The sequence below is a fragment of the Strongylocentrotus purpuratus genome, unplaced genomic scaffold (assembly GCF_000002235.5).
Source record: "Strongylocentrotus purpuratus isolate Spur 01 unplaced genomic scaffold, Spur_5.0 spur5_scaffold_14, whole genome shotgun sequence".
Lineage (NCBI taxonomy): Eukaryota > Metazoa > Echinodermata > Echinoidea > Camarodonta > Strongylocentrotidae > Strongylocentrotus > Strongylocentrotus purpuratus.
The window spans coordinates 23,477,606-23,503,982 of NW_022145599.1; the positions used below are offsets into that span (position 1 = coordinate 23,477,606).

Here is a 26,377-nt window from a genome sequence, read left to right on the forward strand (position 1 = left end):
GCGTTTATACATTAGCCCTTGCGGACTGGCAGCCATTTTGGATTTGACCTCTCAGGGTCATCAGAGGTCAAATCAAACTGAAATAGACTACCTGAAAAGGATTAAGGTGGAGGACTATGCAGGGGAACAATTCCTAAAGAAATTTGAGAACAAATGACAAATAAATGAGATTTAACCATTTGTAACCTTTCAAAACATGCTATTTTTAGTCAATTTTGACCTTGACCTTGACCTAAATGCAAAACCCTGAGTTCAGGCGATCTCAGAAGTATTACCAAATGAATTGGCATCCCCAAGTTAGTTGGAAATGACACCTTAAACGTTTCTCTGGACTATTTGGTTCAAAAGTTAAGCATGTTTGTACATTAGACCATGCGGCCTGGCGGCCATTTTGGATTTGACCTCTCAGGGTCATCAGAGGTCAAATCTGACTTCCCTCCACATCTGAAAATAAATCTTATGGTGAAAGCAAACTATGCTAGAAGTTTCATGCTTTTATCAAAAAGTGCACAATTTTCTTGCTAAGCCGCTGCACTACTTTGCAAATGAATGGCAATGCATCCAAGTATATTAAGAAGGGAAGTGTGTAAAGTGAATTTTTTTTAGTAAGCACCTGGATTAGCAGATATTGCTGCAACATAAGTATTATTATCAATGTTTTATTTAATTACAGACATGCGAAGGAAAAAAAATGTAAATATAAGTTTCATACGTGTAATTTTGAAGTCATTTAGCAGTGCCAAAGTGAAAGTAACCAAAACGAAAGCATGGAAATTGGGCAAGAATATAAATCTTGTACTTGTTTGTTCCGATTTTAGATCAAAGGAGGCAAGAGCCCTGCTTCAAGTACCACTTCACCCTCTGTCCCTAGCTCTGCTTACAGCTCTAGCGTAAGTTTCCTTTATGGCTATTAAGAAGTGAAGGTGAATGATTCTTACAATGAACTTGACTTTATGTAATTGGCAAGGTGATGATGTAATGGTGGTTGTAATGATGATAATGAGTTGATGATGATGATGCTGATGATGATGATGATGATGATGATGATGATTGTGATGGTTATGATGGTGGTGGTGACAATGATGATGATGATGATGATGATGATGATGATGATGATGATGATGATGATGATGATGCTAATGGTGATGATAGTGATAATTTTTTAATGAGGAAGATGATGGGGATGGGTATAGTCACAGTAATATTAGTATGCGATGGTGATAATCATGTTAATACTTGCAATTTAACATGATGGTGCTAGTGCTTTCAATGATGATGATAACAATAATGATAGCATTCTTGATGCTGATTATGATGTTGGATTGCTTTGATTCTCCCATTTCAGGTCTCATCTGCTCCAGCACCAGAACCTGAGCTGGATCCAGAGGTAAGCAATCAAACATTAAATCATTACCATTTCCCCCCAATCATGTAATGTTAGTTGATTCTACCTTTTTGTGGTATAAAGTGGTCCATTTACATGATTTTCACCCAAGTGGTTGAGAGTTGCATTCTTGCCCAATGCTTAAGTTTTATGTATTTTATTAATCTCTCTAGACCAGCGTTTTTCAAAAAGAACTCAAAGAGTCTTGCATCACTCCTATCCCAAAATCAAAGAACATTTATTTGCCATCCCTCTGGCTCTTGTTAAGTGCCATGTACACACGTTTGGGCACATTTGTTTCTGAATTTTGTGAGCAAGTGAGCCAAAACAAGAGAATTCTTAATGTGTTTTAAAAAATTGTTTTCATCAGGCTGCCAAATATACATTAATACAGAAATTATGTAGGCCTATTTCGTTGCATGATACAGAGAAATGAGGATATGATCAGGCATCTTGTTGGTTGGGAATTTTCCTTTTTCGAAATGTTGGGAGAGAGTGAAGTGAACGAGCTGATTAAAATGCAATTTCGATATACAAACAAAAAAGATATCACATATATACTGGCATTTCATTATCGAATAGACGGATATATGGTCACCTCATTGCCCAAATATGAAGCTATTAACCCTAACAAGGTCAGGTTATTTAGGCCATGCTACAGAGGGGAGTTGGGGGGGGGGGGGGCTGGCTGGATTCTGCCTCCTCCAATCTTTCAGATTTTTCAGGTTTTCATTAAAAAGAACTATGCCATCTAATGCTAAATGAGGTTCATATCTTTTGTAGTTAGCTATTCAGTGAAGAGCACATATAAAATATTTATTGGCTTTTGTACATCAGAAATAGCTGATTATGCAAATTAGCTGATAAACATATTGCAAGATACTACACCACTTGTAACTGTGATAATCAGTATTACTGTGCATATAAGTATAGGGAAATTGCAATTGCAACTGATTGTCAAAATGTTATGATTTTTATATGATAAGATACGCTAGATTTGTGGCTTAAAAGTCATTAAAGCATGGAGTGACAGGAAAATTTCTACAAAAATATTGCAGAAAACCCTTTTAAAAGCGAAGACCAGTATTGGAAACGCCCCAATTTAAAAAAAATGAAATGGAAGCTCTTATTACAAATCATGTGAAAGAATATGTTTTGACTAATACACGATGATAGAAATTTTGCCGGGAAACTGCCTACTAATTGATATATTTGCTAAATTAGTTTATCTATTGGGATGTGATAGATAAAACGCACGTGTCGCGCATGTCCAATATACATCTTACTGTGTACAGAGCTTGTAACTTTACCAAGACTGGGCCAAATTTCTTATCATTTTGATGATTCCAGAACCTTGCAGTACCCACCAATACTTATATGCTAGATGATCAACCTTTTCTGATCGATTCCACAACATTTCTTTCACAATGCAATCACATTACCAGAACTGATCTTTATCTTTAAGTTCTATTTCCTGTTTCTACATATTGCGAGTGAGCGTGCGAGGAAGAAAAACAGTCTGTTATATCAAAAACCTCATGAAATTTCATTTATTCCATAGTTTTATTCTAATGGTCTCACAAAATCAAGGTGATTCAAAAGAAATTTTTTGATATAGCTTTTATTCTCTTGCGGCACCGGGTTGAAAATCGCTGCTCTAGACCCAGGTTTATCAAATGGGCCTTTAAATGTTGGTTTCCTAATGGAAGTTTGAGAACATTGCAGATACCCACTACCCTGAACACTGCTACATATGTCGACCAATTTAAGATAATTTTGAAGGCCTGTTTATTAGTTAAGGTGCATGGATTGTTATAGGTTTATGTTGGCCCAACTGGTGTTTTTGAAGTATCATTGTGTAAACAGTCCCTATACTTTATTGTGGAGGAAATTGTGCGGAGCTTTGTAAGTGTACGGAAAGATGCTCTACCCGATATTCTGGTTGGGATCTGATCGCAAGTTCCTTTTGTGACTTGAATGAGTAATAAAAAAGGAAAATATCATTATCCCACTTATAGCTTGCCCGCTACCTGAATCGATCATACTGGGAGCAGAAGCAGCAGGAGAACCGCAGTGCCATGCCATCAGCTCCATCTGGAGGAGGCGACATTGTCCCGGCAACAGCCCCGCCCTTGTCCCAGTCCACCTCCTCTCTGCCCCAGTATTCCCAGAGCAAGACATTTGAGGTGAGACTCCTTTGTAATTTGGTTGTACGATGCATGCTCCAGTGACAATTGCTCCACCTATAAGATCATACGCTAACGAAATTCCTTAGTTCAGCACTAGGACTTCATTTGGTGAATGTCCTAAGGGGGTAATTTTCCTAAGGGGGTAATTATCCTAGGGGATGATTGTTTTAAGGGGGTAATTGTCCTAGGGAGTGATTCTCCTTGGGATAATTGTCCTAGGGGGTAAACTTCCAAGGGGGTAAGTTTCCTATTGGTAATTTTCGGTAGGGGGGGGGGGGCTGATTTTCTAGGGGGTAATTGTCCTGGTACGAGAGAGCAAGAAAATGATTTAAAAGTAAGTTTGAAAGTAGTTTCCTCGCAAAAGGACATAATTGATCTGACTTAATTAAAAACAAAGACCTTATAGTTCCAAGTCTACTACTCTGTCCACTTAGCCATCACGTCTACTATACCTTTACCCCTTTAGGAGGCACAGAACGGTGCCGCAGAGCCGGAGATTGAGGAACTGGTCTGCAACATGTCAAGCAGCATTGACGTACTGGTGAACCGCATGAAGAGCGACTCATCTCGCGGCCGGAGCATCGCAAGCGACACCACAGTGCAGGGTCTGTTCCAGGTGTTGGCCAGCATGCATCCAAGGCTGCTCAAGTTACTGCAGGAGAAGGAGGAGAAAAGAAGTAAGTGGAGAATAATTTGGTAACCTGGCTCAAGATTTGGACTGTTACTTAAAGGGGCACGTTCCCGCCAGTGTAGTTATCGGAACATGCCGATCTGCCTAAGAGCCGTATTCTATTGGTGTCAATAGTCAGCTATAGCGCCGTCCGCCAGCGCGTACGTATTTTGAGCGCCCTCTGGAATACGGGGAACATGCCCCTTTAAGTTCTAAGCTTTTGCTGTACATTTGGAAGTAATATAAAAATTACAGGGGACCAATCACTAAAAAAGTGTTCTAGCTCCAACTTTTTTTGGTTCATGTCAATATACTACAATTTTTGAAATATTTGCTCGCAATATATTTTGTTGATGCAAATGCAAGATGAATCCTCTCGAAATGAAAATAATAGTCTCACGGTTACATGCACACATGTGCATGGACCCTAAGTCAAACTTCAGTTTGAAGAAGGAAAAAGATTACCTTGTCAAAATTTTTGGATACAGTATCAAATTTGGGCTGTTTAAACCACCTATGGCACTAAAAGGATCAATAATTAGTTACATAATCAATGTTTAATAAACTGTAAATTATTTTTCTCCTGTAGCTCAAATGGAGGCTCTGCAAGATAAACTGGCTCAGATCCGAGATGCTCGTGAGGCTCTGGATGCCCTCCGTGAGGAACATCGGGAGAAGCTAAGACGAGAGGCAGAGGAGGCAGAGCGACTCCGCCAGATGCAGATGGCCCACAAGCTGGAGATCATGAGACGCAAGAAACAGGCAAGTTACTGCTCACGTGCTGCCAATTTGAGTTAGCTTTCAGGTTTCTGCTTACCCATTTATAAACACCTACAGAAATTTAAGTCATTAAACATTGCTTCATTTGGTTTCTGTACTGGATACTTTTGTGCAACAGCCTACATTGTCAATAGTCACTGGTCATACATGGCTAATTTTTAGTTTCCTTTTGGGATGCTATAAATGTACAAAGGGCTGGCCAATTATTAATGATGAAAGTAATGGCATGTATGGTGCTCACTGATTTACACTAGTAAACCCTCACCAACAAATTGTATTGTTTGATACATTTTCTACATAGACTAATTTTGTTGTTTTTGTTATCGCTATTGTTATCATTGCTATGTGACCAGCCCTTTAATGATAAAACGTTGCCTAATCAGGTTACCTTGTTTTGTGCCAGCCTAATGAAGTTGCTGGTCAGAGATTTCGACAGGCAAAGTATTTATTCCATTTATGTTCAAGGAAATCAAAGTTTTCTTCTGATAATCTTTTTAGGGTTTTGTTGGATGAGTATGATTTACTGTACTCTTAGCAAGTTAGTGCCAGTGGTGTAATGAGCAAAAAAAAATTTGGGTCAGAACAAAATCGGCATCACCATGAAAGGGAAAATTAAAGAAAAAGGGTTCTAAGTCACGTTGAATTCGAGGTGAATGTTATGGAGAAAGGAAAAGTAGGCACTTATCAAAGGGAAAAGGACAGTAAGTAGAAAAGAAAAGGTGCCTTTGTCACAGTAAAAAGGGACACTCAACAGAGATGAAAGGCACTGGTGAGAATGGAAATGGGGAATCTGTTGAAGGAAAAAGGCACCTATCAGATTTTAATAGGGGCATTTATCAGATGTTTAAAGGGGCATTTTGGAAAGGGGAGAGGCTCATATAAAAAAGAGGAAAAGATGCACTTATCCGAAGGAAATAAGGTACTTTATTAGAAAGGAAAAGAGGCACATATCAAAATAAAAGGGGCACTTATCTGAGGTGAAAAGTGGCATTTAAGAAAAAAGGTCATGCACATCTTCACTGAGCTCTATGTTATAAGATACAGATATGTGAAGTGTATTGCACTTTATATCATCATAAAAAAGCCAGCACAGTTTTGCCTCTTTATATCTGAATGAATGAGGTTTAACCAGTCCTCAAACTTCTCAATGTTTGTTGTTCTTGTGTATACAGGAGATGCTGCAGTTCCAACAGCAACAAGCCCTGCTGAAGATGCAGGAGCAGGAGAGAGAGAGACAGGTTTGGCTGGAGCAACAGAAACAACAGCAACAGATGAGGCAAATACAATACACAGCCTATGGCATGGGTGGTAAGTCATACTTGATCTGTTTGCCCTTTCACTTGGTACTCCTAATTCATCCTCTTTTTTCTCTTTTTGTAGATATAATTTCTTTTTATGTTGTTTCTGTAAATTCTATTTTTCTTACTTCCTCTCTTATTGCTCTTATCGCATACTTTTGTTATGTACTCACTTTTCTCACCAGATTGTCTGTGTTTCTCTCCTGCCCTTCTTATTCGTCATCCTGTTCTTGTTTATAATTTGTACTCTCTCATTGTTTTCTTTTCCTATTTGAGTTCTGCCATTGCTGCTTGGTTTATCCAAAGGGTTATTGTATTTTTAATCCCTAGTCTAATGCAAAATATGTGTATTTTGTATCCCTAGTCTAATGCAAAATATGTGTATTTACTACAGACCAAAGAAGAGGATTCTAAGTGTCTGCTTTATCTATACTGTGAGGAAGGTTTTGCTAACGACTGTAAGGTCACAAATTCACAATTATTAGTTACCTATTGCCTGGATTATTCTTGTAGTTCAACGTGCAGGTTGCAATATAGTTTACAAATATTCATTTAAGTAAATGCATTGGTCAGGCATGGCCATTTTCGTACCAAAATGTCCCTTTTACAGAGTCACACACTTCATGTTGTTTATTAAACAAATATTGACTACTAATATGTTGAGTCATGCTTACTTAGCCCCTTACTTCACCAGGCATATATGTAGCACAGTTTGAGATCATCTCAGGCAAAAATGTTATCTTAACCAAAACATTCACCATTTATGATATATGTCATAGCTACACACTTTTTTTTTAGAAGGAGGTTTGGATTGAGGTTTTTAGAGTCTGTATGCATGAGCCCTATGTAAACATTTCCAAACTTGGCGAAAATCATCCAATGACGATGGAAACGCCATTAATCTCAACAACAACAAGGGGTCCAGATTTAGATTCTGGGTGCCTGTGTGTCCCAGGTGCATGTTAGCACTATCATTATGATGTTCACCATTTATTGTAGGCATGAATCAGCCTGGTATGATGACTCAAGGTGTTATGGCGCCCCCACCAGGTGGAATGCAACATGCTCCTCCTGGCCAGTATGTACAGCAACCACAGGTAAGTGTACTGGATCAATGCACACAAGTAGATGTGGGTATTGTATTCTAACCACCAGCTGAGTGTATCATCACAGTGTTTATTTGAAGAGAAGACACTCCTGATTTCTCTACTTCCCATATACTTAATACAGAGACCATCCCGTTCCAATCTATAGACAGTAGGCTAAGAAATGGATATTCATTTATGTTCTCAGAGAAATTTGTGTGGGGAATCACAGTTTTTATACAGAAATATTTAGATGAAATAAATGTATATTTATAAATAAAATAATCAGGCCTCTCATTATTTTGGTTGGTCTATCAGTGCTTAATTGGAGGGACAGTTGTCTCATTTTGTTAATTGCATCATATGCTTGTTTGTTTGATTTTTGATTTTTTTTTTTTTTTGATTTATTTTTTTTTTGATTTATTTTTTAAGGGGCGGGGGGGAGTTGTGTAATGCTGTCTGTACAGTGCAAGAAGGGATATTAATTTTTTTATTTGAATGCCCTTCTAGCTTCAAAGAGAAGATATATATTTAATTTAGTGTGCTTCAAAATTAACAAACATTGAGAGACAAGAAGATTTATGTCCTTTGAAATGATAGCATTTTCACAATGCTGCTGTTCTTTATTTCAGTATGGGTCCCCCTCCCATGCCCCCTATGGGATGGCCCCACCCCAGGGGAGTTACCCCAGTGGTCCACCCTCTACCACCCAGATGGATGCCGGCCAGCCAACCACCCAGGTGGGTTACAACCAGCCTCCATCAGGCTACCAGGTACCGCTCCAGCAACAACACCATCAACCTCCACCACCACAGCAACAACCTCCACCACCACAGCAACAACAACTGCCACCCCAACAGCAGCAGCAACAGTACCAGCAACCGATGCCTGGTGGTGGAGGATATCCTCCTGGGCAATATGGTGCACCTTCCCAGCAACAACAGCAGCAGCAACAGCCGCAACAGCCTGGTAGCATGAATCAAAGCTATGGGTCACCACTCTCCTCGCTTGAATATCAGCAACAGCAGCAGCCGCCGCCGCCTCCACAACAACAGCAGCAACAAGGAGGCAACCCCTACAACATGCAAGCTGTGACCGGTGCTCTACCACAAGGCCAGGTAACACCACAAGGGCAATACGGCTCACCAGCACCGCAGCAACAGTATCAACCACAGGGACAACAGCAGATGATGGGTGCAGGTGGCATGCAGATGGTACCACCTGGTATGCAACAACAGCAACCACCCCCTGGCATGCAACAGCAACAGCCACCTCCTCCTCAGCAACAAGAGGGCACACTGATTTCCTTCGAATAAAAAAAAAAATCTTATCAATTTGTATGTTGATGAGCATGTTCATTCACTGATATCCCCAAGAGGTATTGTACCTGCATATCAAAACATAAATATCCAATATTAATTTACACTTTGTTTACTTTTCTCTTTTTTTTCTTCTCTCTTTTAACAAACTGCCACTCCCATAATTAAATGGTGTACCTACTCTTTACCTACGAATACACATGGATCAAAATTTTCAATCATGAGCATGTTTGTATTTACATATATGACGCAGTTTCTTTGGAGAAAAAAGTAATTTAAGGATTACACATTAAGTAGTATTCTAAAAATCTTGTTGTCCTAATGCTTAGTGGTCATGTAGAGGGTACTATATGTTTTTGTAATCAATCAGTAAAAACGCTGTAAATTCTAACATATCATGGTGAATGAATAACATTGCTGAGTTTATTTGCTCAAGTTTTACAGGGATGGGGATCTGTAAGTAGCATCCTTGTATGTATAAATGGAACAAACTTTTGTGAAGCATTACCCTTGCAAGGGAAAAGAAAAGCACTGGTGTTGTTGGAAGGAATGCATGTTTATACCATATATCTAGTGAATGTTTGAATGTAGTACAAAATTTATTTTATAGTGCTTGAATACATCAGGGCTCATAGGGATGACAAGTATTTGGATTTCTGATCGAATTCAACCTACCGCCAAAACAATGTTAGATAGTAGAGGGCTTCCTTTCTCCCACACTTTGCAGGATCCATCTGGAAAGAGGATGAGACAAGGTTTCTTCATGCTTCCATAGACAATATACAGCAGTGTCAACAAAGTCCTGATTTTACCAAAATATTGTTCTGGTTTCATGAAGTCCCCCAATGATTTCATAAGATCTATGTGGGCAAGATCATAATCTGTAGCTTATATTTTATTGGCTATTAAACTATCGTTTGTCTTAGACTTTCCCGTTTTTGACCCATGGTATTTGTATGGGATCCTGAAATGCCTTTACCACATAAACCCATGGCCAATGCTGCCCTCTATGGCTGAATACTGTATTGACGAAAGTGAAAATGTGTAACTCCATGAATCTGTTTTCTCCATTTCTCTGTATGTTTAATCTTCTTCAGAAAAGAATCCTTTAAAAAAATGGTTTTTAGTAAAGTGAGGTTACTGGTATAAAGTTAAATTGGTTTAAACATAGTTGCATTTTATTTTGATAGGGAGTGTCATGAACATTTGGAGAATTCCATGTCATGAGAGTTTGAATCCAGCATAATTATCTTCCTTTTTTGGCTGTATAGCCTTTCATTTAGTAGTGAAAATTAAATAATCATATATATATACAAGTAATGCGAAAGTAAAGGATGAAAAGTTGAGATCATGTCTCAATGTTGACTGTGGGATTATTCAAGAATTTTATAGGAAGAAAATATACCAAGATACAGTGTATAAATAATAGTCATTGTTTTAACTTTCATTATATGTATATTTTAAGTCAATTAATAAACGTACTAGTCAACCAGAACAACATGGCAGTTCATTTACTATATCAAGTCATAGTGTAATAATGTTACCAATCCATAGTTACTCAAATCTGGACTTTCTGAGTCACATGGATTATGAAAATAAATGTGATTACAACATTTTCTGTGAACTAATGTATTCTAAATGCATGTGGGGATTAACTTGCAATATTATCGTGTCAATGGCTTGTGAAGATGAGTAATTAAATAAATATGAGTCTTAGAAGGCATTAATTATTCAAATTTATGATATTCTTGTGGTCATTACAATAAAAAAATAAAAAATTGTTTGTCCATATATGCATTTGAATGTGTACATAGTAATGCCAATCCGATCATCATGATGGTGTCCTCATTTCAAAGTCCAATGATGGTCGTATTATAGGGGAAATCCCAAATGGTACGATTTTGCTTTTGAATATTAAACAACAACTAAAACAAAGTTTCCCATTAACAGCATAATATCCATGAAATAATAGTCAAATATTTATTCCCAGAATAATGTGGAGGAAAAAAATGGCAGTACTTGGCACGTTTTGCTATATTCATTTACCAAGTATAACATATATTTATGTAAACAAAATTTCCAGTAGGCTCGAACATAAATTCTAAAAAGCCTGAAAATATTTGTTGGGGGCCAGAGTTTCATTGCAGAACATGACGACAACCCTCCCCCTCCAAAAAGTTTTTTTTTTTTAAACACAAAATTAAAAACAAAACTCAAACACAAAATTTCAACATTTTACATATTGGGATGATAGTAGCCATTTCTCCTGAGTGCAATACTAAATGGATGTAGAAATGCAAATGGTTTAAATCTCTCAATGTTAAAACATGTGGGTTTAAACTTTTAATTTTTTAGCTCACCTGAGCCAAAAGGCTCAAGTGAGCTATTGCAATCTTATTTTTTTTTTTTCATTTAATATTCTGTTGATTTCATACCAAGGTATGGTATGGTATGGTATTGGATTCTGGCTAAACATTGTAGAAATCATTTTTATGTCAAGAAGACTTCAATTTGTTTGATAGGGATACCTCTGCCCCTGAAGGGGAAACGGGAACTCTACCCCTAAATTGCCCTACTGTTCGAATAAATGAGAAGCGGCGCTCCCGGGTGGGGGGGGGGCACAGTGCCCCACCCGTTTTTCAATAACCCAAAAGTGCCCCTTTTTACATAGGTAAGTGCCCCCTTCCCTCTGATAACTACCCTTGCTCAAATCTGAGAGGTTCCCCTCTTACTTTGACGAATGCCCCTTTTCTTTTTTAAGAAGTGCCCTGTTTTCATATCTCTGATGAGTGCCCCTTTTCAGAAGCGAGAAGTGCCCCACTATCACCTCTGATAATTGCCCTTTTACTTTGACAATTGTTCCTTTCTTTTCCAATAAGTGTCCTTTTCCCTGTTGATAAGTGCCCCCATTTCCTTTCACCATGAAATGTGCCCCTAATTTAAACCATCTGAGAAAAACTTCATTTCCCCCAAAGCTCACTCACTACACTTGCTCGAATTTAAAGTTGATATCTTTTCAGTCTTTCATGACTACAGATTGTGCTAAAAAACCCATCAGGATCGTTTTTTCGCCCTTTATAAGATGTAATTTTTCACACTGTGACTTCAATTTTTTTAAATTTTTTTGCTCTCTTGCTTTGCTCGCTCACAAATAGATATGCCATCACACCCAACTGCAAAGCACGATGCTTAAGCAGTATCTTGGACCATGTAAAGAGAGAAACATATATTGAAATCATCCCTGATGTAATCACAATGTCTACAAATTGTATATTTTTGTTTTGAGGTATCCCTTTGTAGGTGCCCCCTTTTTCCGTAAAGTGCCCCCTTTTGTCGGTGCCCCCCTCCACTTTTACAGATTCGGCACCGCCCTTGCAATAAATCCAATGCTCCTGGTGCAAAGGGGATGGAAGCTAGGTCCCATATTATGAAACCCCTATTTTCGTTGGCTCAGGTGAGTGTTAGGTACGCGGACCTTATATTGTTTTTGTTTTGTATGGGTTTCATGTGTGTATCACGAACAAAACATAGGTGCTGCTTTTCTTACTGTTACGGTCAAAAGTCCAGGTAAAATTATAATCCAAGAAATGTTTTAATTCTAATAATAGAAGGGAAAACATATCAACTAATTCCCCCCCCCCTCTCTCTCTCTCTCTCTCTCTCTCTCTCTCTCTCTCTTTCTCTCTCTCTGTATATAATTATGTATATATAATTTGCCTGTAACCACTAAGATTTATCCTTTTCAATACAAAATGTAGGTGTGCATTCATTCCATCTCTCTCTCTCTCTCTCTCTTTCTCTCTCTCTCTCTCTCTCTCTAGACAGCTTCGTCCTTCCCTTTAACAATATCTGCATGTATATCGATACCTCTCTTACATTGTTATTTCCTCAGGAAGTCTAAATGTTATTTTTAAACACATTTTCATACAAATTTAGTTTCAAGTTTAAGGTAGCCATAATTATCAGTTTTCCATATTATCAGGATAATCTTGTTTAATCTACATTAGTTGGCCTAATGAGTGATTCTTCTCTCAAGTCAGAGGGCGCTTATAATTAGAGCTTATCTGTTTATCAGTGATAACCTAAGGTAGGGTCGAGAGGGGGTGTGTACAAAACAGTTTTATTACACGCATATAGAAGTACAAGCCTACATGGGTAAGTCGCAAAACATTCTAGTATAGCCTATTTAGTGCATTTTCGGTAAACAGATGGTAACGAGTGATTTTATATTATTATATTGGATGTGTGTATCTAAATTTATTTACTTTTGCAGATTTTTGTAGATGTTCCAAATATTAAACCGATATTAAAATCGACTTGATTCAACATTTGCTGACACAATGTATAAAAACGAGAGTTGTACATGATTGTGACAAGTTGGGTGCTCCTATATTCCGTCTATGGTCCGGTGTCTGGTTTTAGGGTCAGGGTTAGAGTTAAGAGTAGTGCTAAAAATGAAGTTACTATACACCGAGTAGCAAATGCCGCCGAAACATTACAGTGTTCGTCGTACAAGCAATACATTGATAAGATATTGTTTCGAGTGGATCAATCAGGCGCGGATCCAATTCGACGGGGCCGATTCGACGTACCCGCCCGCCCCTCTTCCTAGCCCAAAATAACGGTTACAAAATAGGATAGGAACGGAAATGTTACCCTTTTTAAACAAAAAACCAAAAGCGGCCCCCCAGATCCCCCCCCCCCCCCCCAAAAAAAAAAAAATGCTCTTACCCCCTGCTTTATTCACCGGCCGGCTGAGTCGCCGCTAAATATTTTCTCAAGATTTCCTCTTGCTGCCGGCTGGATCCGCCCCTGGTTCAAATACATCACTATTTTGAGCTAAAGGGTATTTAATGACCATGTAATGTAACCAATCGATGGTACAAATTAGACAAACTATAACGGTGCATGTATAGGTCTATACTAATATATCAATTAGTCAAAGGAAATTCAGAAAAGTGCTGTCACATGATGGCCAAGCAGGATGTTTGTGTCGTTTTCCACGGTTTGTGATATAGTTTTCCTGACCATGTCATTTTGATACAGGGAAGCAAGAGAAAACGTAAAAGAAAAACCGATGTTGTGCCGGTGTAGTGCCTAATTTCATCAGGTAATGAATAACTAAAACTAGCCAGTGTGATGAGAATTTCTGTGTTGGCTTTCATTGAATCTGTGTAGGCCAAAGCTATACCCTGCTTTAATCTGCTTATAGTTTCTAGCACTTGACTGCATCGATTTTCCTTTGAAGCCCGTCTGTACTAAATTGGCCAGGGGGATTAGACCACCCATCGACGACACTGACAGGTGGCTATCTCATCAACTCGGCTCTCAATTAACATAAGAAAAAGAGGATCATGGGGGACCAACGGGCACCGTTAGGCATTTGTTTCTATATTAGAGGGAGCAAGTAGCTACAAAAGTGTTATCACATGATGGCCAAGCAGGATGTTTGTTTCGTTTTCCACGGTTTGTGATATAGTTTTCCTGACCATGTCATTTTGATACAGGGAAGCAAGAGAAAACGTAAAAGATAAACCGATGTTGTGCCGGTGTAGTGCCTAATTTCATCAAGTAATGAATAACTAAAACTAGCCAGTGTGATGAGAATTTCTGTGTTGGCTTTCATTGAATATTGTGTAGGCCAAAGCTATACCCTGCTTTAATCTGCTTACAGTTTCTAGCACTTGACTGCATCGATTTTCCTTTGAAGCCCGTCTGTACTAAATTGGCCAGGGGGATTAGACCACCCATCGACGACACTGACAGGTGGCTATCTATCAACTCGGCTCTCAATTAACACAAGAAAAAGAGGATCATGGGAGACCAACGGGCACCGTTAGGCATTTGTTTCTATATTAGAGGGAGCAAGTAGCTACAGTGGGGCTGTTGATACGTTGATCGTATCTGCATTTTGATCAATCGTACATTCCATTATATACTTTTCTTAGAAAGAATATACATGCTTACTATGCCGTGGGTGTGAAATTTCTTGGTAACGGTACATTTCACCTTCTTTTTCTTTCTATTACATTATATTTTTTAATTGGTTTTGTTTAGATTTGTTTTGTCTTATTCTGTTGTGTATTGATTTGTTTTTGTTTTTGTTTATGTTTTTTAGTTAAGCCTATTTTTTTTTTGCTCCGTTGTTGCTTTGTTTATTTATTTTATGGAAAATTTGCGTTGCCATATTTCCATGCATTTGAACAAACATATCTATACACAGTGGTGAAAGGCTCTAGTCTTGAGCTTAGTATCAACAAAGGGCCATTGTCTTGAAGATGTCTCAGCCAATTAGTGCATCAGATGGGGAGTATGATGTCATTGTGATAGGGGCGGGGCTTTCCGGTCTCACAGCGGCTTATCAACTTAGAAACACTATCCCAGGATGCAAGGTGATCGTGCTAGAAGCAAAAGGTTTGTTACTGCAATATTCGATATTATTATTTAATTTCATCTTATAATCAATACTGGTATTGGTAAAAAACAAAACAAAAACTAAATTTAAAATAGTTAGGGAAATATTTCAGACAAGATTAAATTAGAGCCCACGTTAGTGATGTAGTTGCTTGTTTCTATAATAGTAGTATTATAATTACTCTCTATTTCTCCGTCTCCAACTCACTTTCCCCCTCTCTGTCTGTCTCTCTCTCTCCCTCTGTCCCTGTCTCTCACTTTCTTTCTCTCTCTCTCTGTCTCTCTCTGCCTCCCCCTCTCTCTCTCTCTCTCTCTCTGCCTCTCTCTCTCTCTCTCTCTCTCTTTCTCTTTCTATATATATATCTCTCTCTCTATATATATATCAGTTTCCTCTCGTTCGCTAGCTCGCTCGCTTGCTCGCTCCCTTTGTATTCTGACTGTTGTTACATGGTAATGGAGAAGTGTATTTTGCTCTTATTTTAGAACAAAAATATAAGCTGTAGTTCCATAATTTTATCTGTAATTTGCCTCTTGCCGTTCAATCAATAACAACTACGTCTATTACGCTAGTATTAGAGCTGAAATCTTAAAGATGATGAGAGAATCAGGTTTCTTTCAACCGTTTTTCCTCACATCACATGGTGTACTGTGCCTTACAGATAGGATTGGAGGAAGAACCTTAACAGTGCCGCTCAAATGCGCCGGTGGGACTGACTATTGGGACTTAGGAGGACAGTGGGTCTGCAGGTATCAAGTCTAATTGCATTTCAAAAGTTCATTTAGTAAAGACTCCGTTTTTGTTCGATATCTCTCGTGTCAATATTGATCTACACACACGCTTTCATGCACATTTTCATTTTCCACTTCTATATTGTACTGCACCCATGTTCTTTCTTGATGTACACCACCCCTTCCCCCTTTCCCTTCTCGACCAGTCTCTCTCTCTCTCTCTCTCCCTCTCTACCTCCGTTTCACTCTCACGCTTATTTGATAAACTCTAAAACATAGAATCTAAATAGCCGTTCTTTATGTCCCTTCAAACTCGACAAAGTGGGTTATATATTCAAGTACTCATATTCATGCTATCCGTATAATGAATAGCGACCTTCACGTCGTATTATGAATAGCGGGCCTCACGAGTACTGACCCCAACGTAAATTATGAATAGCGCCCCTTCTTAATGTTTATTAATAGCGGCCCCGATTTCGTATTAGGAATAGGAGTGGTCCTCATGAGTAAGGACCCTCAATATGAATTATGAATAGCGACCCTCGTCTCACAATATTTCATTTCATTTCTTTTCATTTTTATCTTATCATTTCCAACAATATACAATACATAATAACGAATACAATGTAAAATGTATACAAAACATAATTACATTTGTAATAAACAAATCTTAACAGTAATTCATACATTTGAGGAAGAAAAAAATTGAATTATAAATTTAATTGCATTTATATTTTGAGGAAATGGAGAGGTCCACTGAAAAGCAGGGCTTGTAAATTGTGGACCCCTCAATTATGAATAGCGGCCCTTACGAATAACGGTCCTTAATTATGCCTTTATAAATGGTGACCCCCTTTCCGTTTTATGAATAACGGTCCTTATGAATAGCGAGGTAACCCCCCCCCCCCCCGATTTACAGTAGTGCCCTCTTGGAAGAAATATTACGACGTTCATTTCTTATGGATGGTTGTATAGCAACCCAGAAACACAAACCAGGAGTTCCTTTCATCCCTCGCATTTTCATTCCTTATCTTTCAGAACCCAACACCATATTCTCTGGCTTCTGAAGGAATTGGGAATGGGACAATACCCTCAGTTCACCGATGGTACCAAACTCCAGCAGAGCGGGAATAGTGCAAAGCCAATGATTAGAACTTACGAGAGTGAAATACCGTCGCTGCCGCTTCATGTTCTTCTCGATCTCCTCAATTTTGAAAGAAAGGTAATGCACAGGCCTATTGTGAAACGTATTCTCATGTACGAATGAAAAATCAAGAACTAATTCCTCTGCTAAAATCCAAAATCTAGAAATCATCCAAATGTCCAAGGTCAAGATTCGAATCCTGTCACTTTACGTTCTTGTGATATCTTACAAATGAGGGATTCAGTAATTTGGGATGGTTTAATCGATAACGTATCCAACTCCTGACACCGAAAATAAATTTGAAGGAATAGTTCAAATTGAGCATTTTTGTCTCGTTTTTGCCCCCGTGAATTTGAAAATCGCGAAGATCATTTTTTCGCTCAGTGGGAGGGGGGGGGGGGGGGGTGGTGAGCACTAACTACAACAAATTATATAAAACCAATCTTTCTTCTTTTGTTAATTAATTAATTAAAAAATAATTTTAAAAAAGTCCGGGGGGGGCCGGGCCCCTACCCCCGTGGATCAGCGCCTAGTCATAACCTTTTTTTTAATAAAAATTGTATGAATGAAAATAAAAGTAACTCACTGCTGATGCCCAAAATAGAGTTTATAGTTTGAAGGTAAAAATTACAGTTCAATCATCATTTCTTCAAAGTATTTTGCGTATTTTTATTCCACTGAAGAAACTTAAACGAGTCTTCTCTTCTCGAAAGATAGGGTAGAGCAATTAGGAGGAAAGAGTTTTAGAACAGGAGACCTTGACGTGATATGCCAGGACAAAATGAGACAGAAGCCTCATTGCTTATATTCAAGTTGTTTGCTTCGAGCTAATTGACTATTCAAATAAGGGTATTAATGTTCTGTATTTTATCCATCTTTGAAGGCCGATAGCCTTGCACGAGATATACCCTGTGATGCGCCATGGAGAGCCAAAAATGCAGATGATTATGACAGCATTACCTTTGAACAATTTCTCGCCAGAGAAACATGGACACAAGGTTCGTTTATATTTTTCATTCAGTTTGTTATCTTCGCTCCCATATTCGTCTCACCCGTCCCTTTATTAGTTATTTAATTGGCTTACTTATTTTTTTACCTTCGTTCCCTTCTCCGTCACCTTTGCTCTCTTATTTTTGCCATCTTCTCTCTTATACTTATCCTTGCAGGGGCCAAGGACGTAGTGGAAGGAGGCTTCGAGGTCGTCAATGGTTCTCGAGGCAGGGGTCACAGCGCCCTCAATTATCTTTTCTATATCAGTTCGGGCATTAGCAACAAGAGTCTCTACGACAACAAGAATGCTGGAGCACAGGAGAGTAAGATAAAGGTCAGAATAGCATTGAACTAGCAGGCGCGTAGCCAGGGGGGCGGTGGGGCGGTCGCCCCCCCCCCCCAAAAAAAAAAAAAAAAACGCCGGCCAAAAAAAAAAAAAAAAAAAGAGAGAAAAAAAGAAGAAAGGAAGAGGACGTAGGAAGAAAAAGGATTAACCCTATTTAGCCCGGGGGGGGGGGGGCTTGAGAAGCCCCCCCCTCGACATTTTTCGCGATAATTTTTTAACGCAAGAAAATCTTGCACTGAAATTTTGTGACTTTTTTCTTTCGAGTCTTGCGCATCTTTTGAAAGAAATTTTTCGAAAATCGGACCTACCATTACGAAGTCACGTGTCCTTTTGTCTTTGCATGTCAGCCCGAAAATCGCTCATTTTTGTGATTTGTGTACAAAACATATGTAAATCTCATTTTTCAAATAAAGAGATAAAACATTGGTTATTTGGTCTTGTTTATAGTTTAGGTGTTTATTTTTGGGTCAAAATAGTTGAATTATAGTTGGAAATGAAATAAAACAACAAAAACAATAAAATACATAACTTAAAAAAAACAAAGAAATACATAAGAAATTATCAAAACAATAGATAACATAAGGAATAACCCTGGTTTTTCAATTTTTTGTGTTGTATTATTATTCCAAATGGTCTAACAAATATATGTAGTGAGAAAGAATGCTTAAATATGAATAATGTCTGATTTATGGGCAAAAATGTGAATTTTATGACCTTATTTGCATAAATTACCATAAATATGCAAATGAGTGAATTTTTCAAAAAATTGAAATTACCATAGTATTCTATACACTTCACTTGACATGTATGCAAATTTTCGCGGCGATCGGGCGTTTCACGGCCGAGATCATAGGGGGGGGCCTGAGAAGCCCCCCCCCTGGGCTATGCAGTTTCAAAATAGCCCGGGCTAAATAGGGTTAAGAGTCGAGAACGGAACAACGAATCGTCTTCTTTCTTTAATTAATTAATGAAACGTAAAAGCTTCCGCGCTTCGCGCGGGAGGGGAGGTGGGAACTGAATTCAGATGAGGATTAAGAGTCGAGAACGGTACAACAAATCGTCTTCTTTCTCTAATAATTTATGAAACGTCAAAGCTTCAAATCGAGGGGGGGGGGAGGAACTGAATTCAGACAAGGATTTAGAGTCGATCGAGAATGATACAACGAATCGTCTTCTTTCTTTAATAATCTCATAAAACTTCAGAGCTTCCGCGCTATGCGCGGAGGAAGGGGAACTTGATTAAAAAAAAGGATTAAGAGTCGAGGACGGTACAACGAATCGTCTTCTTTCTCTAATGAAACGTCAAAAGAAACTGAATTTAGATAAGGATTAAGAGTCGAGAACGGTCCAACGAATCGTCTTCTTTCTCTTAAAGTTTGATGAAACCTCAAAGCTTCCGCGCTTCGCGAGGAAGGGGGGAAACTCCCCCCTCCCTGCACCAACCCCCTAGGGAGCGCGCTACGCGCGCTCAGTGATTCGCACGCTTCGCGTGCTCACTGCCGCCCCCTAAAAGGAAATCCTGGCTACGCGCTTGTGAACTAGTCCATATCAGAGCTAGTCAGCAGGCAGTTGTAACCAGTGCTACTTATCATCAGGCGCGTACGCAGCGGGGGGGGGGGGGGGTGGGGGTTGAACCCCCTCATCTTTTGTATGTGTGTGATTTATGATGAACCCCCTCTAAAAAAAAAAAATATTAAAAAACAAACTTTTTATTTTTTTGTAGAAAAGGGTGACCCCCCAAAAAAGTGACACCTCCCCCCCCCCCCTGATTCGTTGCGAAATTTTTTGGACAAAAAAAAATGGGTTCTTACCCCCTATTTATTGAATCAATTAAACAAAAAATAAAATGTAGGAAGTCGAGTCCATAAAAGAACACATTGTCAATTGAATCCATTGTCATGAAGGAGGTTCATCCGTTGTTTAGAAGTGCCACTTGAGTTTTGATATATTATTGTACTTGAAGCTGTAAATGTAGTACATACTTACATGTAGTTTAATTATTAACGCTGCAGTCAATCCAGTTCGTGTGGATTCGAACTCGAACTCTTCATCAGATTCTACAAAAATCTAAGTAATATAATACTTAATTTTCGACCCGTCCTGACAATAGCCTTTTTTAACTGTTGCTATTGAGATTTTTTTAAATTAGCTTCGTTAAGAATGTGTAGTTTGAGAATTATTCCCTATCTTTTTTGGATGATGACCTACTGCCGTTTCTTTTAAATTTTAACCCAATGACACCACTACCTTTAATTTTCTCTAAATATATCTCACGTGTAGGGAGGGGCACAGCCCTTGAGCATTAAACTACAAGAAAGACTTGGTCAGTCCAATGTCCTTCTCTCTGAACCAGTGGTCAGCATTGACCAAAGCTCAAGGTCAGAGGTCAAAGTCCGAACCCTCTCAGGGAAATCCTTCACCTGCAAATACGTCATCAACTCAATCCCCATGAACTGTTCAGGTAGGCTGTTTCTTATGTGAGATTATTAGGAAAGTATTCCCTTAGTTTCCTTATTTTAACAATAGTACATGTATGATCTTTATTATTAATTCATTTTTTATTTTAAAATAGTTTTTTTGATTTTAGTGTTTAAATATATACATTACAACACAATAAAAACTGAACCACACATAACGAGTGCAAGTTTCAAATCCAGGAAGCTGATACAGCGGAGACAAGAATTGGTTCAATAAACTTTGGAAATTGATTACTTCTTAATCATTGAAAAACGGCCTTTGCAAAGTTCTAAAAGTTTGTTTCCTTTATTTGCAGTCTGATAACTTCTCTTTGGTGATCAATTAGTATCCAAAGATCAACAAACTTTGCAATAAACCCATTATTTAGCTGCATTGGCAAATTTTTTTATTTTTAATTTTTTTTTTTTTAAAGTTATGTTTAACTGTATTTGAATACATAATGTGGCTGTTCATTTTAAAATAAGTACATTATTAATTTGTTCATATAGACATGGAAAATGAAATTGAGGGTATCACATTTGTGAAGGAAATGAGACAAACAAAATGAAACACGGGCCATTGGACAGGTTTCTTCCTCAAATACACCAAATTTACACAGTTTGACTTTTTCTTTTTCTACTCCTATTTTCAACATTAGTGTCTATACAATACCTTCCAGAGCCTCCATCAAAAAGACATATGTTTATAGGTCACACAAAAGTTGGGAACCTGTTGAAGTTCATCGCAACGTACAAAACAGTGAGTTTTACATTGTAGATATCTTTATCACAAAGTCTTTATGTATACTATCAATAAAGATCAATTAGAACATTCTAGTTCGAGAAAAGGTCCAAGGAATACTTGAAGTCCTTACTCTAAAGCTTGACATTAAAAGTGATGGAACGTCAATTCAAATGGTCAAAAGCTTCTCCAAATGACTCATTTTAATGATACAACTACATACTCAACATGATTTTATGAAATAAGGCAGTACAAATTAGTCCCTTCATATGGAGTTGTGTTGTTTTGGAAGGAATCTTCAGATGTGAATGATATTAGTAGAATCTAGTAATTAATACATCAATAGCTTGAGTCAAGTTTACAAAGCTCAAAATATTCACAAAATTTCTTCAAAACTCTGCTCTACAGAGAGTAAACGAAAGAAAACGATGAGTAGATCAGCATCTAGCCAGAATCGAACTCACAAAATTGAAATAGAAATTCATAAGTGAGAAGTGCATTTAAGGAAAATCCAACCTTAAATGACAAGTACTATACAAGCAAATAGAAATATCAAAGGAGCAGACTGGTGAAATTTGAATGAAATCAGATATAACAAAATAAAGTTATTAATTTTTGAAAGTTGTCATCACTATACGTATGGGCACTTCAAATCAACTAATTGGCAATGTCACTGTAATGTAGTGCCGGACAACTTTTCCACTTGTTCCTATACACAAAATTATTATAATGTCAATTTTTAACAATCTATTACTCGGGAGGGTCTTTCCCTTTTTGCTTGGTACTTTTGTGAAAGTGTCATAATGTGCCTACAAATTTAAAATGCAATGATTTGTTTTCCGCATAGGCATTTTGGCGTGACAAAGGCTACTCTGGTGAGATCTTCAACATGTCAACCAATGATGGTAGCAACTATCGAGGACCGTTGCTCTATGTTGCAGATGCAACATCACCTAACGATAGTCCTGCCTTAGTTGGGTTTATTAACAACCCACTATATTGGGGCAACGTAGAGGTAAGATAATATGTGTTTCTAGTGATCATCTTGTCCCAACCCTGGTGATTTAAATAACGTCATCATCAGTTAATGCCTTCTAAAAGAATTTCGACAGTCTCTGTCCCAAGCTTGTTTTCTAGGACATTCGTCATAATTTTATCTGGCTCAGTCGTATCTTAATGTTGTCAAACCGGTTTATTGTAGAGTGTAGCGCCTCTTGTCCGTTTCTCCCGTAATCCAAGCCTGGATGTTCATTGTACTAAACTGAGATAAGATAACACTCCATTAATATTGAGAGTGAATATAAAATTTTAACAAATGTCCTCTAGTTCATACGATTGCTATCAATATCAAATTCCATTTGATAGGATTGCAAGAGAAAAAATGCTATTCTGCAGCACCTTGCAACATTTCTGGGATCTGAAGCTTTGACACCAATTGACTTCATGGAGAAGGTACAGTATTTCGTTGACGATCGGACGCAGTTAAGTCTTTTGTCAATTCTGCTTGTTGCTACGGCAGGCAGCTAGTGAAAACGAACTGTTTAAATCAAATTATTGAAATGCAAGCACCACTTTAAACAAACAGACCTTTGTTATTCCTGGCTCATTTTTCCTGATTGAGGTCTCATATGAAAGGGCAGAAACTGAACTTTCTAGAAATGTGAATTCATTTCTTCGAAATTCAGATACGGCCCTCCAAATGACTTTTGGGTTTCCTTTCTTCAAATTGCTTTTAATCACTCATGCGTGAAATGTGCTTCATATGAGTTGCATCAAATGAAAGAGGAAGATATTATTAAGATCTAAGCTTTACAAATGTGTGTCATTTATTAATTATAATTGTGATTAAGTTATGATAAAACATTGATAATTCTCGGTTTCGTTTTTTCTGGGTCACACTGTATATATTGTTTAATAGAAAATGACTGACGTTATCCTTTTTGAAAGTAAAATGAATACCGACAGTAAAAGTGAAAAATATACTGGTAACAGTAAGATATGAGTTAGAGGTTTAACCAGATCTACTCTACGTACGAGCTTGTCGATAATGTACAAAAAAGTCGGTTTTGATTATAATAAGTTTGTCTTTAATGTATAATTAGCATTGGGCCAAAGAACCTTACAATGGGGGATGTCCTACAAATATGATGATGACTGGTGCTGCCGAGTACTGGGATGAAATCAGAGTGCCTTTCCATCGGTAAGCATATCATTACTGTCGTGAATCTAAACATTGAAGAAAAAAATGAACTCATGCATAATCATAATTATGATTCCCCCGATCGAGTGTTTGTATGTACAATTGATATAAAATAAACGTAAAATCAAACAATATGTTATGCATATTAGTTGGTTCACAGTATTCACTCAAGGTGCTTTTATACGACAGCTCATCGTGTAGCGATCCAACATACTGCATTTCATGTCATATACCAATTGAGTATATAATAGGAATTAGGAGGTTAGTAGTACTAACGTCACATCATAACTGCCTTTCAGAGTACACTGGGCGGGTACCGAGACTGCCACGCACTGGATGGGTTACTTGAGCGGCGCTGTACAGTCCGGTCTACGAGCTGCAGATGAGATAGTCAACATGCTTACAACCTCTGAGGAATCAAAAGGCAACAGTTCAGATCTACTGCAGTCACTGGACAATCTAGGGGATGTAGACCGGAGATCAGAGGTCAGCTGGACGAGTTGGGGAGTGTCGGGGTTGTGGACCTTGGGGAAGATTGGTCTGGGATTGGTTGCGGCCGGTTTGGTAACTGCTGGAGTTCAGGCTTTGCTACAAGCAGATTGATGGGAGACCGAGGTGCTGCGAGAAGATTTTAGTAATGTGAATATATTTTTTTAATCATTACTTTGGAATAGCGCCAATTTCGTAAACAACAAATATTAGAAACCGCTAAAGTAAGTGATTTTATTTTAAAAAAGCATTTTAAAGAAAATGAAGTACATCGCAACCTTTAGGTAGATGATGATTTATTACTGGCAGAGAAGTGCCTGAATATCTCCATATTTGAGCAACGAGCTAGGCGCCCGAATAGCCTTCCATTTGACAGCGAGGTGCCCGAATATGTATTATAAACTTCAAACTTCATATGTTTTATATCGAAATTACCACACTCGTTCGCTTCATTCGCTCACAACTTTTAGAAACAGGATTATTCTGAGCAATAAGAATAAGCCCAAATCTCCTCATATTCGTGCCTCAAATTGACCGCACATAATGATTTTGTTATCCATGTATTTGGCAGCAAGGTGCATGTACGCTTATTTCCATATGTGTTGATAATAAAGTAATTTTTGAATTAGATGTTAAAGGGATCCGGTAACGTTGTCTCGGATTCTAAAACAAAATCCTGGATTTAGCTCATGCTGAAATGATAATTATAAACATTTAGGTCAGTCAGGAACCCCATAACTTTTACAAACCGATCGCCTGTCTGATTATCAAGATATTTATGATTGGAAATCGAAACCAAATTTTGCGATTTCTTAACGGTTTTCATAGCTGTACAGTCTAATCGGGGAAAACGAGTATGGTAAAATCGGTCACTCAAAGATTTTTACTTTTTTGAGGCACTTCTTGATCCGTTTTGAAGCGCAATTTTTTAAGGCTTCAATATTACACCACATCACAGACACTGATAACAAGTAGGTCCGTGCATCTCAAATTTAAAATTGTTAAACGATACCTTTAAAGACATCAGAGTGAACGGTACAGAAATTAAGCTTAATTCATTATGCTGATGACACAACGTTTTATTTATTAAAACGACGTAGCGTCGCTTAAAACTATTATGTATATCTTAGACCAATTTAAAGTTTTTCAGGACTATGCATTAACCGGAACAAATCGGAAAGAGTAGCTCTTGGGTATTACAAAGTCCATCCACCCGACATATCTTTTTTCTGGACTTAGATATTCCAATGGACCCTATAGACTGCTAGGAGTGTATTTTTCTATTAATCCTGATGATATATTTGATTTAAATTTTTCCTCCAAAGTTACAAAATTGAAAAACATCTTGAGAATAATATGGAAAATGAGAGACTTTAACACCTATAGGGAAAATCACTGTTTTAAAGTCGCTGGGCCTTTCTCAATTAGTATATCTTTTATCCGTTCTGCCAAAGCCGCCGGAGGAATTTTTGCAAGAAATTGATTCTTTAATGTACTCCTTTTATATGAAGTGGAAAACCAGATAAGATTAACCGTCATACAATCATTGGAGATTATAATATTAAGCGCTTAGGCACATCGTTGGATCGGTGTATTGAGCGCTGTATAAAAAACCGGATTATTATTATTATTATTATTATAATCAAGGTGGATTAAAAATGAGACATCTTCCTTCAGTTGTTATAGGATTGAAAATTTCATGGGTAAAACGATTGATTGATGTAGAAAATACAGGTAAATGGAAAAGCTTTTTTTTAATACCATTTGAAACATCTTGTGGGAGAGATTTGTTTTGGTTATGCAATTTAAAGTTAATGACCCCAAATATCCAATGTAAAGAACCACTTGATACGTGATTTTTTTTTTTACTTGCTTGGAGTGCGTTGACCTTCTCCCCTTAATTGACTGATGTACATTCAAGATCAAGTGTTGTGGAATAACTAATCCAAACAGATGGTAATGTTGTATTTAAGCACAATTGGATATATATTGGAATAACTCGTATAAGACATTTGTTAGATGAGCATGGTAAATTTTATTCTCATATGACATTTATTCAAAAACATAAAGTTCAATGTCATTTTCTTGACTACTCCTCATAAATCGCCGCACTTCCAACAGAATGGAAAAATGGTATCCTAC

At 37.8% G+C, this 26,377-nt stretch overlaps 2 protein-coding genes across 2 annotated transcripts in view; both read left to right on the forward strand.

Annotated features, from left to right (window-relative positions):
- Nucleotides 1-10,461, forward strand: part of LOC578315 (hepatocyte growth factor-regulated tyrosine kinase substrate) — a 29,176-nt gene extending 18,715 nt beyond the window's left edge. Inside the window, exons 11-18 of the mRNA XM_030984508.1 lie at nt 819-890; nt 1,346-1,387; nt 3,403-3,570; nt 4,040-4,250; nt 4,833-5,005; nt 6,196-6,331; nt 7,321-7,418; nt 8,039-10,461. Of these exons, the coding sequence (XP_030840368.1) occupies nt 819-890; nt 1,346-1,387; nt 3,403-3,570; nt 4,040-4,250; nt 4,833-5,005; nt 6,196-6,331; nt 7,321-7,418; nt 8,039-8,722 (1,584 nt within the window). The 3' untranslated portion in view covers nt 8,723-10,461. The remainder of the gene's footprint in view (nt 1-818; nt 891-1,345; nt 1,388-3,402; nt 3,571-4,039; nt 4,251-4,832; nt 5,006-6,195; nt 6,332-7,320; nt 7,419-8,038) is intronic.
- A 4,408-nt stretch (nt 10,462-14,869) lies between these two features.
- Nucleotides 14,870-24,902, forward strand: LOC100889085 (probable flavin-containing monoamine oxidase A). The gene is made up of 11 exons (XM_003723728.3): nt 14,870-15,139; nt 15,799-15,886; nt 16,907-17,090; nt 17,896-18,010; nt 18,179-18,336; nt 20,629-20,809; nt 21,464-21,564; nt 22,394-22,561; nt 22,912-22,998; nt 23,649-23,746; nt 24,046-24,902. Exons 1-11 carry the CDS (start codon nt 15,004-15,006, stop codon nt 24,347-24,349), a joined length of 1,620 nt encoding a protein of 539 aa, XP_003723776.3. The 5' UTR covers nt 14,870-15,003; the 3' UTR covers nt 24,350-24,902.
- The last annotated feature ends 1,475 nt before the right edge of the window (nt 24,903-26,377 follow it).

Coding starts and splice junctions, on each gene's coding strand:
- LOC100889085 (XM_003723728.3), top strand. CDS start 15,004: ATGTCTCAGCCAATTAGTGCATCAGATGGGGAGTATGATGTCATTGTG. Junction 20,810..21,463: donor AATCCCCATGAACTGTTCAG/GTAGGCTGTTTC, acceptor TTTCAACATTAG/TGTCTATACAATACCTTCCA. Junction 22,562..22,911: donor TATATTGGGGCAACGTAGAG/GTAAGATAATAT, acceptor TCCATTTGATAG/GATTGCAAGAGAAAAAATGC.